This window comes from Salvia hispanica, chromosome 3, assembly GCF_029641045.1.
Source record: "Salvia hispanica isolate PSC_SH4W2 chromosome 3, Shi_PSC_v1, whole genome shotgun sequence".
Lineage (NCBI taxonomy): Eukaryota > Viridiplantae > Streptophyta > Magnoliopsida > Lamiales > Lamiaceae > Salvia > Salvia hispanica.
Window position 1 is genome coordinate 51,885,215 of NC_142694.1, and position 15,545 is coordinate 51,900,759.

Genomic DNA, 15,545 nt, shown 5'->3' on the forward strand with positions numbered 1-15,545 from the left:
TTGATCTGGAACAAGATCCGCGCGCTATCAAATCTCTTGTCATCCATAATAGCAGCATTTCTAGCGAGCCATATGTAGTATACGGTAGCCAGTAAACGCAATCTTCCCCGCCACATGCACTATTCGAGAAGGGCGCCTGTCTCGCACAAGCCATTTGATTGCACTCTTAATTGTTGTGGGACGTCTGCGCATGCCAATCCAGTCGCGAATGTTATCCCACACCTTCCAGGTTTCTCGGCACTTGAAAAACAAGTGGTACACGTTCTCGTCTTCCCTGGAGCAGAGGCCACACAAAGCATCAATTTCCTCCCACGTAATACGGTCTCGGGTAGTAAGTCTTCCTCTAAAGGCCATCCAACAGATGAAGGACTATTTGGGAGGGATGATATCTTTCCAAATGTACTTCGCCCAGAATTTCCTGTCCTCCCTAGGCCAAAACCACTCGTATGCTGCCTTAGTGTCCGATGTGCTGCTCCATTGATTTAAAAGAGTTGTTATCTCTTGTCTCGACTCTCTAGTCAGCATAGAGTCTCGGATGGAGAAGACATGTTTAATGAGCGGGGAATCTTCCTTTGTTCGTGGTTGACACTCCCAGAATCCATGCCATTGATAATTTCCGTGTGGATCCATTTGATCCACAGGGAGTCAGCTTTCGCGTGGATGTTCCATAAAATCTTTGCATGTAGAGTCGTGTTCCACGTGTTAAGGTCCCGCACTCCTAGCCCGCCCCCATCCTTAGGCAAACATATATCCTTCCACGCTACTTAAGCACTTTTCGAGCCCCACAAGAACTGTCTTGCGATGGTGATGATACGGGAGGTGACATTGTCCGGGATCGGGAACGCCTGTAGCCAATATGCCTCCACCCCCTGCAAGCAAGATTTAATTAGTTCCAATCTACCCGCATAAGTCAAAGACTTACCATTCCATTTCTTGACAGTAGAGACATCTTGTCCATGAGAATGGAGTAATCCGCAGTCTTAAGCATTCTCGATGCTAACGGAATTCCAAGGTATTTGACAAGTTACTTCGCCACGGGAAAGCCAAAGATGTTGATGACATGATCTCTGGTGGAATTCGACATCATTCCAGCCAAGAAAATGTTGGATTTGTCCTGATTGACTTCTAAGCCTGAACATGCCGAGAATTCCCCGAGTGAATCAGCTAGCACCTGCATAGAATAATTGTCTCCTCTCCCAAAGAGCATTAGATCATCTGCAAAGGCTAGGTGAGTGATGCGAAGAGTAGCACACCGAGGGTGGAAGTTAAAACCTCTCCCTTGAGTGCGAAAAGATAGAAGGCGAGAGAGGTATTCCATGCATAAGATAAAAATAGATGGAGACATAGGATCACCTTGCCGTAGCCCCCTTTCACCTTGGAAGAAGCCATGTGTGCTTCCATTAATCATAATAGAGTAGGTCGGGGAGGTAACGCACTCCATTACTCTTTCCACGAAAATGGGGTGAAAGTTATGCCCGAGGAGGACGTCTTCAAGGAAGTCCCGACAGATTGTGTCATAGGCCTTTCTCAAGTCAATTTTCACCGTGCATCTTGGAACAGTTCTGGCTCGATCATATCTCCGCATGAGTTCTGTGGCAAGATGGATGTTGTCCATGATGTTGCGTCCTGGTACAAAAGCAGGTTGAGCCTGATTCACAAGCTTAGGCAAAAGGCTTTCCATTCTTCTAGAAAGAATTTTAGTGATGATCTTATAGAAGACATTACAGCAGGCTATAGGGCGATAGTCACTTACCTGAGGGTTGCTTACCTTCTTAGGAATGAGGGCTATAGCAGTTGTAATGAAGCTCTTGAGTAGGTGGCCAGATTCAAAGAACTCCAATACTGCCGCTGTCAAATCGGTGTCGAGGGTGTCTCAATTCCTTTTGAAGAAGGCAGAAGAATACTCATCCGGACCCGGGGCCTTATCATCTTTGATTGCAAATAAGGCATCCCTTATTTCCTTAATTGTAATCGGAGCAATGAGATTATTTGATTCTTCCCCGTCTAGGACATAGCCATGCTGAATAACCTCTGGTAAGAGAGGGGTCGCCGGCTTGGGGACACCAAAGAGACCTTTGTAGAAGCGTACAAAGCTATCAGCTATCTCATCTTGATCGTCCATTATGAAACCATCTGACCTGCAGAGAAAGGATATAGTATTTCTTGTGTTATTGGTGCATACCATAGCATGAAAGAAGGTTGTGTTCCTATCACTTAGGAGTCTGTGCTTGAGGCCAGCCTTTTGACTGAAAAAATTCTTTTCAGAGGTGACAAGGAATTCCGCTTGGCGTTTGAGAGCTTTGATTTAGTCTTGGAGAACCTGGTTGGATGTGTCTTGATCTGCCTTGATTTGAAGCTCCTCGAGCTACTTTGTGGCTTCCTTAGCTCTGGTCGAGATATCACTGAATTCTCTAAAATTGAAGGCCTTGAGAACTTGCTTAAAGGCCTTATTCCGTTGAAATAGAATGAACTGCTTTGATCCGACAACATGGGACGTCCAGTTCTCTTTCATCGTGCTCTCGAAGTCAGCGTGATCCATCCAGTAGTAGAAAAACTTGAAAGGTTTCAGGGAGGCTCGGATGTCACCAAAGATTTTTGTAACCACCGGGGAGTGATCCGTTTGGAATCCCGAGGGCAAGAACGTGGTGTTCGCAATGTAGCCCGCATCCAACCACTCCTGGTTCACCATGGCTCGGTCTATTTTACTAAACACATGCCCATTGGTCCATGTAAACACGCATCCTGTGGACGCCACATCTTGGAGGCCCAAAATTGCGCAAGCTTGGATAGGGCCGTCCATTTCTATGTTCTCCGGCTTCCTAATCCTGTGGCGTTCGTCCACATGCATGACTGCATTGAAATCTCCACTCACTAAATAAGAGGTGCCCTACAAACCAAAATCAACTATCGAGTCCCAAAGGGGTTGTCGAGTTTTCGGTGAGGGCAGACCATAGACAAGAGAAAAAAAGAAAGGAGTTCCTAGAGCGAACACACCTGATTCGAGCATGAATAGCTTGTTGCTCTTTAGTAACAACATCTAGAACCTTCGTTTGAGGATTCCAGAGAAGAAGCATTCTGCACGTGCCATTTCTATCGGCAAGAACAAAACTAAAATTCCAAGAAGGAAAATACCTGGCCATGAAGAATTCCAAGTTTGGCTGTTGCATCTTAGTCTCCACAAGGCCCATGACATCTACCCGGTTTCTTTTGATCTGCTCCACTACAACTGGCTGACGTTCAGTCGGCTGCATTCCCCGAACATTCCAGGTTGTTACGATCATTGGGGTGGAGGGACGAAATCGGACTCACCCAGAGGGCGGTTGTTACAGGAAAGCGATCGCTTGTTCTTGCCAATCTTTTTCCAAACCGAGGACCCCACAACCAGGTCTTTCTTCGGGCCACGGCTCTTCGATCGATGTCGGACACTAAGAGGGTTGGGATCATCATTGTGCACATGGTCCCGTGTCTCATTGACCCCGGTCGTAGATACATCTGCTGCCTTTTCTAGATCCGCAGCAAGGTTTGTGGCCAGAACCTCATCACCCTGTATAGAGCTAGCGGGTGCTTGAGGTGTCCGCCCATGGAGCTCACCCGACTTGCCTTTCTTTTTCCTTGATCCAGCCGCCATGGCATCTCCAAGGAGTGGGAACTCAAGGGGATCAATTCTGCTGATCGTATCTGCTCTCAACAGTACATTCATTTCAGAAGAGTAGTCACCGTGAGTCATGATGTGGTTGATTTCATTCAGACCTTCACACTCTGAATCCTCAACATACTCTAGGTACTCATTAGGTGGTGCTGGGCCCTTATCTTTTTTCAAGGCCGCTTGTTCCGAAAGCTGCAACTCCAATGGTGTCTCATGCCTCATGGACCTCGTTTTCAGTCATCATAGTGTCATTTTATTTTTCAGGTTCGACGTCCTAAATGGCTTGAAACCTATTCTCCATCAGTGGGTCTTTGCTCATTGAGGTTTCAGCTCCTTGGTAGCCATTGGATTTGTTCTTTCCCGAGGGTTTCCACGTCATTTGGCCCGTCACCGTGTTATTTTGGATAGGTCTTCTATTTGCCGAGCCTCGAATAGTTGTGTCTTTCCCACGGCTTGGATCCCGGCTCTTGCCAGTTGTTCGAGGCCTAGACGGCTCTTTTTTCTTGTTTGCCATGCGGATTCTTTCCCTCTCTTCCGGGCCTAGGCAGCCAAGTGTTATATGGCCGAACACATGGCAAGTATGACAGATTTTGGGCAGGTGCTCAAAGAGGATGCGTTGTTGGATCGTAGACCCGTCCGGAAGGATGGTGTCGATGTTATCTCGGGGGTCTTTTTGCATGTCAAGAATGACCTGAACTCGTGGTCCGTCCAGGGATTGACGTTGAATGTGTTGGGGTTTGTATACTAAAAGATGCTTCGAGCGTACATGCCTTTGTACAGTCAGCTTGTGCATGTATACGAGAAACACCACGTCCACTTGTTTACCTATTTATGAGAATAAATTATATAATATAATGGTTTATTATTGAAATATAATAAACAGTCTAAGGCTTTTTACTAAGAAGGTCAAGTAGGGAAATTCGATGAATCTCCTCATGAGTTTTCCAGTAGGGGACTTGGCCAGATCTAGTAAGAAGAAAAACGTACTCACAACCTAGATAGGCTTTGACTACCTATTGGTACGGTTGCGGTGTTTGTGATAATTCTCTCTTACCTAAGAAGAGATTAGTAACACCGGTGTGGTAAAGCACTGAAAGGATCTAATCCGAAATGTATTCTTTATTGCTATCTACTGAAAGAATATATTTCAGAAAGTTTAGTATTTTCTAGTCTATGATATTAATATCAATATTGTTTATTCAATCAAATGCCACTTTGACTTATCAATACGTGAGAGTTTGCACGTAACTCAAGTTCATGATATCTTGGGTGGTAGTAATTGAATAACATGAAGATATTGGAATATTATTTCATAGAATTCGCGTGCCCAGTGTGGTATGATTAAATCCCTAAGGGGTGATCCCCAAGAGGTGTTTGAAAAAGGAATTTATTATTCAGAAAACTGCGCAGTTGGAATTTATTCTACGAATAATAAATAAAGTTTCAAACTAGAAAAATTCTTTGGAGAATTAATTTAATTCTAGTCACATAGCAGACAAAAGAATTAAATTGACGGATCAAGATAATCTTAAACGCGGGAAATATTATAAAATAAAATGGACTCAAATTATTTGTAATTTGGTGATTTAAGTGGGAGTGCAATATTATTCTTTAGTGGAACAAAATAATATTCCATTGATAATATATTAAATCATGGGTCTTTTGATTTAATTAGTTAATTATCTAATGGGTGAGCCCAACACTTAAGTTATTCCATGGATCCCCATCCTAGCCCAACAAGTCCATTATAAATAGTGATGAGATGTGGAAACCCTAGTACACCATTATTCACAACACTCCCCCCCTAAACCCTAGTAGCCGTCGCCGGCTCTCTCTCTCTCTCTCTCTCCTTGCCTCGGTTTTCGTGCCTTGGCACGTGGGAGAATTAGGGTTTTGTTTTGTTCTTGTTCTATCCTAATTCATAGGATTAGATCAAGACAATATCGAGTTTGTGATTGGGTTTCCCTAGATCTCTTCAAAACTATTGTTGATTATTCAAGATCCGCCCACACGGATGGATGATCAAGGACAAGGGAATAGGTTGGAAGATTCACGGTCGATAAACCAAGGATCTCCGGGTGGTGCAGCTAGCAACGTCAATCCAATGATGGATTATGAGGTAACAATCGAATCTACATCGAATATGCATGATTATGTGTTTATTTGATGTTATATCTATAGATCTATGTTTATTGCATGAAATTGGAGTCGAATGCATAATCACCTAAATAGATCCGTTAAGGACCTGTTTGTTTTCCGCGTCTTCCGTTGCGGTAGTCCCAACAAAATGGTAGTTTGGTCAACTGCCACCGGTATGCCCACTGATGTAGCAATTTTTTCCACCACGGTTTTAGTCCATAGTGTGAGAGGTTGGTCCGTAATTCGAATCCAGACAGGAACTTGCAGCTTCACATTATCTTGGAGATTGAAGCTAGCTGGGGTGGGTTCAAGTATGAGTGGAACTCTGAACACTGCGTAAGGCCCCTTATTCCGAACCTTTTCTAGGTCAGAGTAAGATTTGAAGCCAAACAAGATCCACCATTTACTGTGATAAGCGACGTTTGTTGGCATGCCCCATCTCTGCACTAGGTTGCAGACCGCAGCTTTCCCTGGGAACCTTCTTGCAAATTTTTCACACAAAGAGGGACCCCATCCATCCCTGATAGGGAGGATGTAGTCCTGAGTTAGTGAAATACTGGAGGTTTCAGTAGATATACCTTCCACTGGAATTAGCGTGCGTGCAGCAAGGCTTGAGTCCGGCGTTGTAGATTGAGTTGCTGCTAGCCACACACTGTTACTCTTTATATGAAATTGGAAGTCTACTTCACTCATCAATTCCTCCTCAGTCTTGCTCCGATTGACCCCATTATCCATGGATTGAAGGGAGATCTTGAAGTGCTCAACTAGGGATTTGAGATTATATTGCGCACCACCCACTTTGCAAAGTTGAGCGAAGTACTTATATTTCCTCATTAGCTCGAGTGAGTCCATAATCAAGAGTGTGTACCAATAATCCAAGCGCAAACCTGGTAAGAACTAGATCCAAGAAACGAGACAACTAGCCTATATCCAATCTTTGATCTCTCAAAGATGAAGGTAGTTGAATAAACAAGAGTAACGCTAACACAGAAACAAAAACACAAAAGAAAGCGAAAAGGATAGCGAATACCAGGTATTCCGTTCGCGTAACCCTAGATAATCGGCCTCTCACAATTTGGGGAGAAAGGCTCACCTTGATTCCTCACCAAAGTTGCATGGGATGGGTGGAGGATCGTCGAGGCAGTTCGTCTGGAAGCGGGTGTAAGAGACCGCAAAAAAGACCTTCCCTCTCCAATCGAGAAAGATAGGAGGGGAGGCTGCTGGCTTCGCTGAGATTCGCCAAACGTCCGGAATGCAGATCACCGAGGGGACACGCCCGCTGGAGAACAGCTCGCTACAGAGTGGGGGCTAGAACAGAACGACGGCGGCGGCGGAACCCTAAGAGAGAGGCGGCGGCGCCAGAGAAAACCCTAACCCTAGCAAAGGATGGAAAACGAAAGAGGGAGTCTAGAGAGAATCGGCAGAAGCTCCTAGAGAGAAAAACTCAACCCTTAATTAAAACTAAAGTATGGGTAAACAATATTTATAGTGGCACAGGCCTACCCCGAAGGGCCCCTTACTCCAGAAACCCTAATCGGTACAGGCCCACTAAGGAAGCCCGTGTCGTAGGATTTTTTTGGGAGCCATGTTTCCACTCTTGCACCCGAAGCACGAAGGACACGGCGCGAGGTCGAGAATGACACCGAAGGACACGAGGTCCTAAGGGATTGGATGCACACCCGAAGGCACGAAGGACACGACACGAGGACGAGATAGACACCGAAGGGCACGAGGCCATAAGGGATTAGACACCGAAGGGCACGGAGGCCCTAAGGGATTGGACGCCGAAGGGCACGAGGCCCGACGAGAAGCACATGCGCGAAGCATGATTCCGGGCCGAGGCCCGTTAGACTTTTTTTAAGGCGCGTATTGCTTCAAATTTCATATATAATGTTAGAAGATAGAAATATACTTGTGTAATTCAAATTTGATAAGAATAAAACTAAAGTTTCATACACAGTACTATATTTTTATTTATTTAAAACTAAAGTATATGTTTAAAAACTGATAAAAAAAAATTATACAATTAAGTTTATATATTCTCCAACGGTTAATAAAAAATGAAGAAATAATTTTATTATTTTAACATGGATAAGTATTAAATTAAACATAAAATATTGTTTCACTACTTAAAAATAAATTGACATTTTAGTAGAGTAGTATCAACCACAAATATGCATCATCCGTTCACTATTCACCAAATTTACAGTTCATTCTTTATTGTAAACTTAATTTTTTTGTCGGTGTTCATTTAAAAAATATTGTTATTTACTCATTATTGTTTTTATATGGATATTGTTATTATTATGAATTAATAACGCGTCCTTCGTGGAATGAAATTATTTGTTCCAATAGTAACACAAAACGTATTGGTAACATCTCAATTAATTAATGGGAGGAGTTAAACGAGTATATTGGGATAACTTAGATCCTTAATTTTAAGCCCTTATTGTTATAATTGTATGGAATAAATGAGTGAATGGAATGATATTTTATATTTACAATTCATTTCTTTGTTATGCTTAACATAATAAAATGAAATATTTCTGGAATAGTTTTCTACTCCTATTAAATAGTACTCCTATACTGTATTCTACATTTGTTATTTTTATTAAATAGACTTAAATTACATTAAGGCATTTCATTTATTAAAAATAATGTAAAAAAGATCCATGTTTCGCTAACTTCGATTTTCTTTTACATTGATTAACATTCGTGTAGAATTGAAGTGAGATGCTTAATAGAGTATATCGTTATTCTCAATCGGTATTTTGGCTGTTTTGAGGGGTGGGGCAAAATAATTACGCTGAAGAAAAAAAAGATGTGAGCAGTATTTGACATGATTATAGATTTATAGATAGACACATCCATTATCCTCAAACCACAATCTTCACCCGTACTGTGTTAATAATTTAATATTTTAAATTTCATCCTATATTTTTTACGTATACAAGGTGCAAACATATATACTACTAGTAGTATTACACAAGAATGGAGGTCGTATTTTACATCTCCCAAATTTTAAATACTACTAGTACCTACCAAAAAACTCGTATTTTACGAGGAAATAATCCAAGCCTTACAAGTTACAGAATATGCAAAATTTAAACGTGCATAATAAGTAGTACTACTGTACTTTAAGATTGGTGATTCATTGAAACGATAAATGCATTGATTTGCCTTGATTCATTAAAACGATAAATGCATTGATTTGTCATTGACATTGAGGGCCCAATTTAAAAGCTAAGAATGTAAATTTAAATGTAATTTAACCATTACAGATAGTATTATTTTTTTATTTTTATGTTATTCACACCCCTATAAGAGGAGTAATAAGGAAATTCATATAAAATTCTACTATCAATTTAAGGGAAAGATCATATAGAGAGTTATTAAAAATATTCATTGTAATATAAAGTTATTTTGTCATTTCGTATATTTTTCATGTTTTATGTAGCTACAAAAAATGCATATTTTTTGAACATAAATATGCCAATTATTCAAAGTATGAATACTGTTGAACACCAAGTGTACGATAATTGTCTTATTTACTCTCAAGGCTAATTACAATGCATTTTTTATGTTATTTTCTTGAGTATAGAATTTTAGGTTGTATGATATGGATTCATCCAATTCATAGCATTATTTATCAATCAACGCATGTATACTAAATCATAAATCATAATTTTAGCCGATCATCAAAAACCTTGAACAAATGGAATGGAAGCACAAAATATACAACACAAACGAGATGCGACAATGACCAAAGGAAACAAGAACTCATGCCAGAGCAGATGTGTTTTGGCACTTTGTATCCTCATAATTTGAGTCATCATCGGCATCTCCTTTGGCAAAAGGGAGGCGATAAGGAGGGCGGCTACAATGTGAGCAAATGTCAACGATGATATAGTTGAAAAGAGCAAGAATTTGGTTAAAAGTTATGAGATATTATTACCAGAAAAAATCGACTAATTATTGCTTCTTTAAGTTCGTGCACTACTTTCCAAATTAAACATGTTACTAATTAACACTATTTATGTACTACAAATACATCATAATATCTCATCCATGAAAAATAGTTTCATTTTGTCATTTTGAGATATCCATGAAATATAGTTTAATTTATAAAAATAGAAATTTTATATCTTATACTCTACTCATTTTTTCTCCGTGGGGTACGTTAAAATGAAAAAACCTCTTAAAGTGACACTGTGACACCACGCTAGACTGCAATATTTTAAACGCTAAACTACAATAGTATAAACGCTCCACTGCAATCTATAGATTGCAGATTGCAGTCTAGCATATTGGATATTGCAGACGGGGAAAAATTGCAGTCTAGCGTATTGGATATTGCAGTCCGCAAAAATTTACCCTTGAGCAATTTTTATGATTGCCACATGACAGCTGATTATTCGTCCACATGTACAAATGATTGGCTAGGAATGGTAGTATGATGTTACTTTAAGAGGTGGTGACATTTTAACACAAACCTTTTCTCCCCTTTCTTGTACTTTATTTATTTTTTTCTCTATCTTTCTTATTTTATCTACTTTTTCTTATATATCTTCCTTTATCAATCTTTTTATTAAAATAATGTCATCCACAATTAAGACTATTTTTACAGAGAGGGAGTAAAACCCAAAATCTCACTATTTTTATAGAGAGGGAGTAAAACCCAAAATCTCACTACTCATTAAAGCCGGGGATTCAATAACCCGTAATATATTCCAAAATTCATAAGCTTAGGAATAGAAAAAAAAAGGAAATTTCGATTAGGAAGGAATCGGGTATGAAATCCAGCAAATTAAATACACGTACTAGTACTGGAATTTTCATACTCATACTACTAAATTCCAAATCACTAGAATTGCGCATGCATATCCAGCAGTGGCAAAATCGTAATTTGGGCGAGTAGAGGGCCCATTTCCGTTTCAAACCCAACCACTATTATTTACTCGCTCGCACGCTCAGACCGTCTATTCTCCGATCCGCTCTCCCTCTGATTTCCCTCGTTTCGATCGACATTCTTTCTCACTCTACCCCTCTACCAATGGAAGAAGATAAATCATTCTCCTCGATCCCGGACTCAATCAGCCACTCCGACGACACCAACCACGGCTGGCAGAAGGTCACCGCCAAGAAACAGCGCAAAAACCAGAACAAGAAAGCCGTCGCCGATTCCTCAAAGCTGCCTAACGGATCTGCAATCGCGCCGGACAAGAACAGCGTTTTCAAGGGCTTGGAGAAGCACGCGGAGGAGCGCCGCCGGAAATTGGAGGCGCAGCGCGCCGCCGCGGTTTACGACGACGACGACATTGGCACGGCGGCGCGATCGAGGAATAACCGCGGCCGGGATGAGGACGACGACGATCTCAGCAGCGATGCTGATGTTAAGAGTAATGCGGTGGAGGTCACCAAGAAGGAGAAGCAGAAGAAGGTTAAGAAGCCTAAAGTTACTGTGTCGGAGGCTGCAGCTAAGATCGATGCCGATGACCTCGTCGCCTTTCTTTCTAGTGTTTCGGTAATTTTCTGCTCTTATTGGATCTGAATTTGTTTTCTGCTTTATTGGATTTTAAAAGTATTGACTTTATTTTATTTTTGTTTGTGATAGGAATCGTATGAAGGGCAGCAGGATATTCAGTTGATGAGGTTTGCGGATTACTTTGGGCGTGCATTTTCTGCGGTGAGCGCGTCGCAGTTCCCCTGGCTTAAGTTGTTCAGGGAATCTCCGGTGGCTAAGATTGCCGATGTGAGTTGATCAGGTTTTTATGCAGTATAATATGTTTCTCGATCAGTTATGCTTGAAATTCGGAACCTTGAGGCAGTCAGATGGTTCAAACAAAGATAATAGCATATTGCATGTAGGGATAAGTATGTATTCCGTTCCAATTCATTGACATATCTTAATGGATCATGAAAGCAAATGCATTTATTCACTTATAGATTGATAATTTGAAGTTTGGGATCCACCCTGAGCCCTCTTGTTGTGACTAGTATGTTAGATGGTATCGTACTGGACAAAATTTAATTTCCAAACCTATCATGGTCTTTTCTTGCTCTGGTTCAGAGCTGTGATTAAGAACTTTCATTTGCTTCTGATGACAAAAGGGGTCTTGTATGCTGTGTTCTGATGTTTGAACTTTCAGTGCTACCATTTTGTCTTGGTTGATCTGGAAAAACTGAAACTTTGTAACCACAGATGTACTCTTTTGTATGTTGAATTTGTTATGAATCTAATGCATGGATTAGTTTCTATTTCTATTATCACTACTTTTTAATGGATGTGTTGAGGATATAACGGATTACAGGAGCCTTCTAATTTTACACTAACCAATTTTCTGCAAGCAGGTCCCTGTTTCTTATATATCCGAAGCTGTTTACAAGGCATCAGTTGACTGGATCAATCAACGTTCTTTTGAGGCTTTAGGAACCTTTGTACTCTGGTCATTAGATAGCATTCTGGCAGATATGGCTGCTCAACAATCTGGGACTAAAGTTTCGAAGAAAGGAGTGAATGCAGCATCTTCAAAGTCTCAAGTAAGTTTACACATCTTTTTGACTGCTAACACAACCATGAACCATCAAGAACCAACTGATCGGGAGCGTATCCCTGTTATCCTGCATTAAGTATCTAATTTGCTTGGCACAGTTTCTTCTTTTGTTACATGGTTTGCCATTCTTAGTACATTGTAAATTATTGATTTTTTTTAACCTTTTGTGCATTTATGCATGCATGCTTGATTATCAGTTTGTGATGTTGACCACATATAGAGAAGTTGTAGATATTCATGCTCCAGAACCCACTGGACTCAGCTATTGAAGCAGTTGAGTCTAAGATTGGATGTTCAGTTTACGTAGCTTATTTTATCTGTTATTGAACACATGGATTGTCCCCCCTAGTTACAAAGTACAATGTGCCACATTTCTAACTGTGAGGGTGGAGCTTCAAATGAGTTTGTGCATTAGCTGTCAGTTGCATCTAGTATCTTATGTTACCCATTGAATTTGATTGAGATTAGAGAGCCTTTCAGAAAGTGATGTTTAATTACTACTACTATTATTTTTATTCAATAGTTATGGATCCTGATGAGGGTAAGGATGTGCATATCAGTGATATCACTACCATTTGTATCTTTTCCTAGTTCATCTTCTAAAAGAAAATTTTGAATTTCACTTTCAAAAAATTATTTATTTGCATTGTATTTTCAGGATGAATGTACTGGTAGTTGTATCATTTTGCATCTTGTCATCTTACCTGTGCAAGTTATCTATCAATCCAGCAGTTTTTCACTTATTATACTGGGCTATTCTGCATATTTCAGGTTGCTATATTTTTGGTTCTAGCAATGGTATTACGCCGTAAACCTGATGTGCTGATTAACCTGTTGCCAAAGTTGAGCGAAAACTCGAAATATCAAGGGCAAGATAAGCTTCCAGTTGTAATATGGATGATAGTGCAGGTGAGTTGTTATATACTTACCCATTTAAAAAATGATGTGGTCTCTGTCTCCTGTGATTCTGTATTTCATGCTGAAATGACCCTTTTGTGTAGGCAAGCCAAGTAGATGTAGCTGTAGGATTGTATCTATGGTCACGTCAGATTTTACCAATACTTGGAGGGAAATCTGGATCTAATCCACATACTAGGGATTTGGTTTTGCAGTTAGTAGAAAGGTATGAATCTTGAATCCTCTCTAAACACTTAAAGCTACTGTTTCTCTACTCTGCACTGTATTTTTCAAGTGACCACATCCACATATCTGTATATCAGAATTCTAGCCGCACCTAAAGCTCGTAGCATATTAGTAAACAATGCTGTTAGAAAGGGTGAGCGCCTGATTCCACCTGCGGCACTTGACCTGTTGCTACGCGTAACATTTCCTGCACCTTCTGCCCGAGTTAAGGTAATAAGAGTTTCTCAAGATACTCTTTCCATAAGAAATTAGTTGTTGGGTTGTGTTATCTTATTGACGTGCTTTTTGATAATTTCTGTCGTTCTGTGTAATAGGCCACTGAAAGATTTGAGGCAATCTACCCACTTTTGAAAGATGTTGCTCTTGCTGGTTCACCTGGAAGCAAAGCAATGAAGCAAGTGTCACTGCAGATACAAACTTTAATTGTGAAAACAGCTGGAGAAGGTATAACTACTTTTTGTGTACTTTATTGAGAGGTAGCTAAGAATCTATGAAAAGAGGATTTGACGAAATAATGCTTTGTAGGGATCCCTGCACTATCTGCGGAAACAAGTAGCATCTTTATATGGTGTTTGAGGCAGAATCCTGATTGTTTCAAGCAATGGGTAAGACTTAATTTTCTCTATGGACTGAATCTCGAAACTTACTAATGTGATTGTATATCTGTTAACTGTCTATGGTTGTTTAGCTACACAACTGAACAAGAAAAAGGCCTACATCTTTTCCCCACATGCAAGAAAGTATAGTTTATAGGAAATAGTTCTTCTTCATTTCCTATCAGTTTTAATAATTGAGACATGCTAATCTTTAATTTTCTACATGATGACCTGTAATAAGCTTCTTTAATTGAGACATAAATTGACAAGAGCTGTCATGTTCTCCACTTCTCTTGTGGCTGATTCTCTGATTTTACGTCCACCACTTTATGTGTTTTCCTCACTTTGGGTTGAGATCCAAGTCACTGATTCTACATTTGATTTACTCAGGAGACGATTTATGCTAATAACATAGAGGCTAGTGTTGCTGCCTTGAAAAAACTTGCTGAGAATTGGAAGAATTTTTCATCAAAACAGTCTTCTCTTCAAGTCAGGGAAACTCTGAAGAGTTTCATGCATAAGGTTTGTCATACATTTATCTTGCACTATGCTATTTTGAGTTGCTATGTGTGAGTCTTCTCAAGTGTGCTTGGTATTGGAATTTCTCGGACTTGATTCTAGATGTATATTGCATGCGTCCTTGACTGTGCATCTAGCTTATTTTTTCTATTGCTTCAATTTGCAGAATGAGAAAGCCTTGAATGGTGGAGCTGATGCTACTCGCCAAGCTCTATTCAAGGAGGCTGATAAATACTGTAAGACAATATCAGGAAAGCTCTCCAGTGGTCCTGGCTGCGTGAAAGCAGTGTTCTTTACTCTCGCGGTGTTTGCTGTTGGTGCCGCAGTTGTGTTCCCGAACGTTGATGAATGGGACTTCAACAAGTTGCTTGCTGAGGCCCAGAAATCGTTCTGATCAAAGTTTTGAATATAGATTTTCCGGATCTCCAAGGCAAAAACTAATTCGAGGTGTGAACGAAATAAAGTGACGAAAGAGAGAGATAGGTGTTTGTGCAATAGCAAGCCTGATGATGAGCTTTACTAAAAGTATAATATTCGGCATGTAAAAGAAGGAAGTTTGATGGATCATATGGAACTAATTTTTCTTTTTTTTCCTGCTTAGAGTTAGAGATAGTCCTTGATGTAATCAGAACTAATCTCGGCAGTTTGCTTCATGAGCACACAGAAATCGATACTTTTTTCTTTTTCTCCCTTTTTTGAGATTTTATTCATGAATTTCTTGATGAATGCCTATATCCTTCTTGCTTGTTTGCTCAGTGTTTGAGCTGTGGAAACTCTTCTTGAATTTGTTATGCTACAAAATTGTTTTTATGGTTTAACTTTTGAATTTTTTTGGAAGAAGGATGTGTTGGCATTTAGACAAAAATGCATGTGAGCAAAACTGTGCAGGGAAGGCGGTGTTGCAGAGCCTTCTGAACATGAAGGTAGCAACTCATCTTCTGATTTTGT

General features: G+C 40.2%; 1 protein-coding gene and 1 pseudogene across 1 annotated transcript; one reads left to right on the forward strand and one right to left on the reverse strand.

The window, feature by feature from the left end:
- Window positions 1–60: 60 nt before the first annotated feature.
- Window positions 61–1,207, reverse strand: LOC148931049 (uncharacterized; annotated as a pseudogene).
- Window positions 1,208–10,753: 9,546 nt separating this feature from the next.
- Window positions 10,754–15,287, forward strand: LOC125214585 (uncharacterized). The gene is made up of 10 exons (XM_048115673.2): window positions 10,754–11,309; window positions 11,400–11,537; window positions 12,137–12,325; window positions 13,111–13,248; window positions 13,341–13,462; window positions 13,560–13,692; window positions 13,797–13,926; window positions 14,008–14,087; window positions 14,469–14,600; window positions 14,764–15,287. Exons 1-10 carry the CDS (start codon window positions 10,839–10,841, stop codon window positions 14,989–14,991), a joined length of 1,761 nt encoding a protein of 586 aa, XP_047971630.1. The 5' UTR covers window positions 10,754–10,838; the 3' UTR covers window positions 14,992–15,287.
- Window positions 15,288–15,545: the final 258 nt, after the last annotated feature.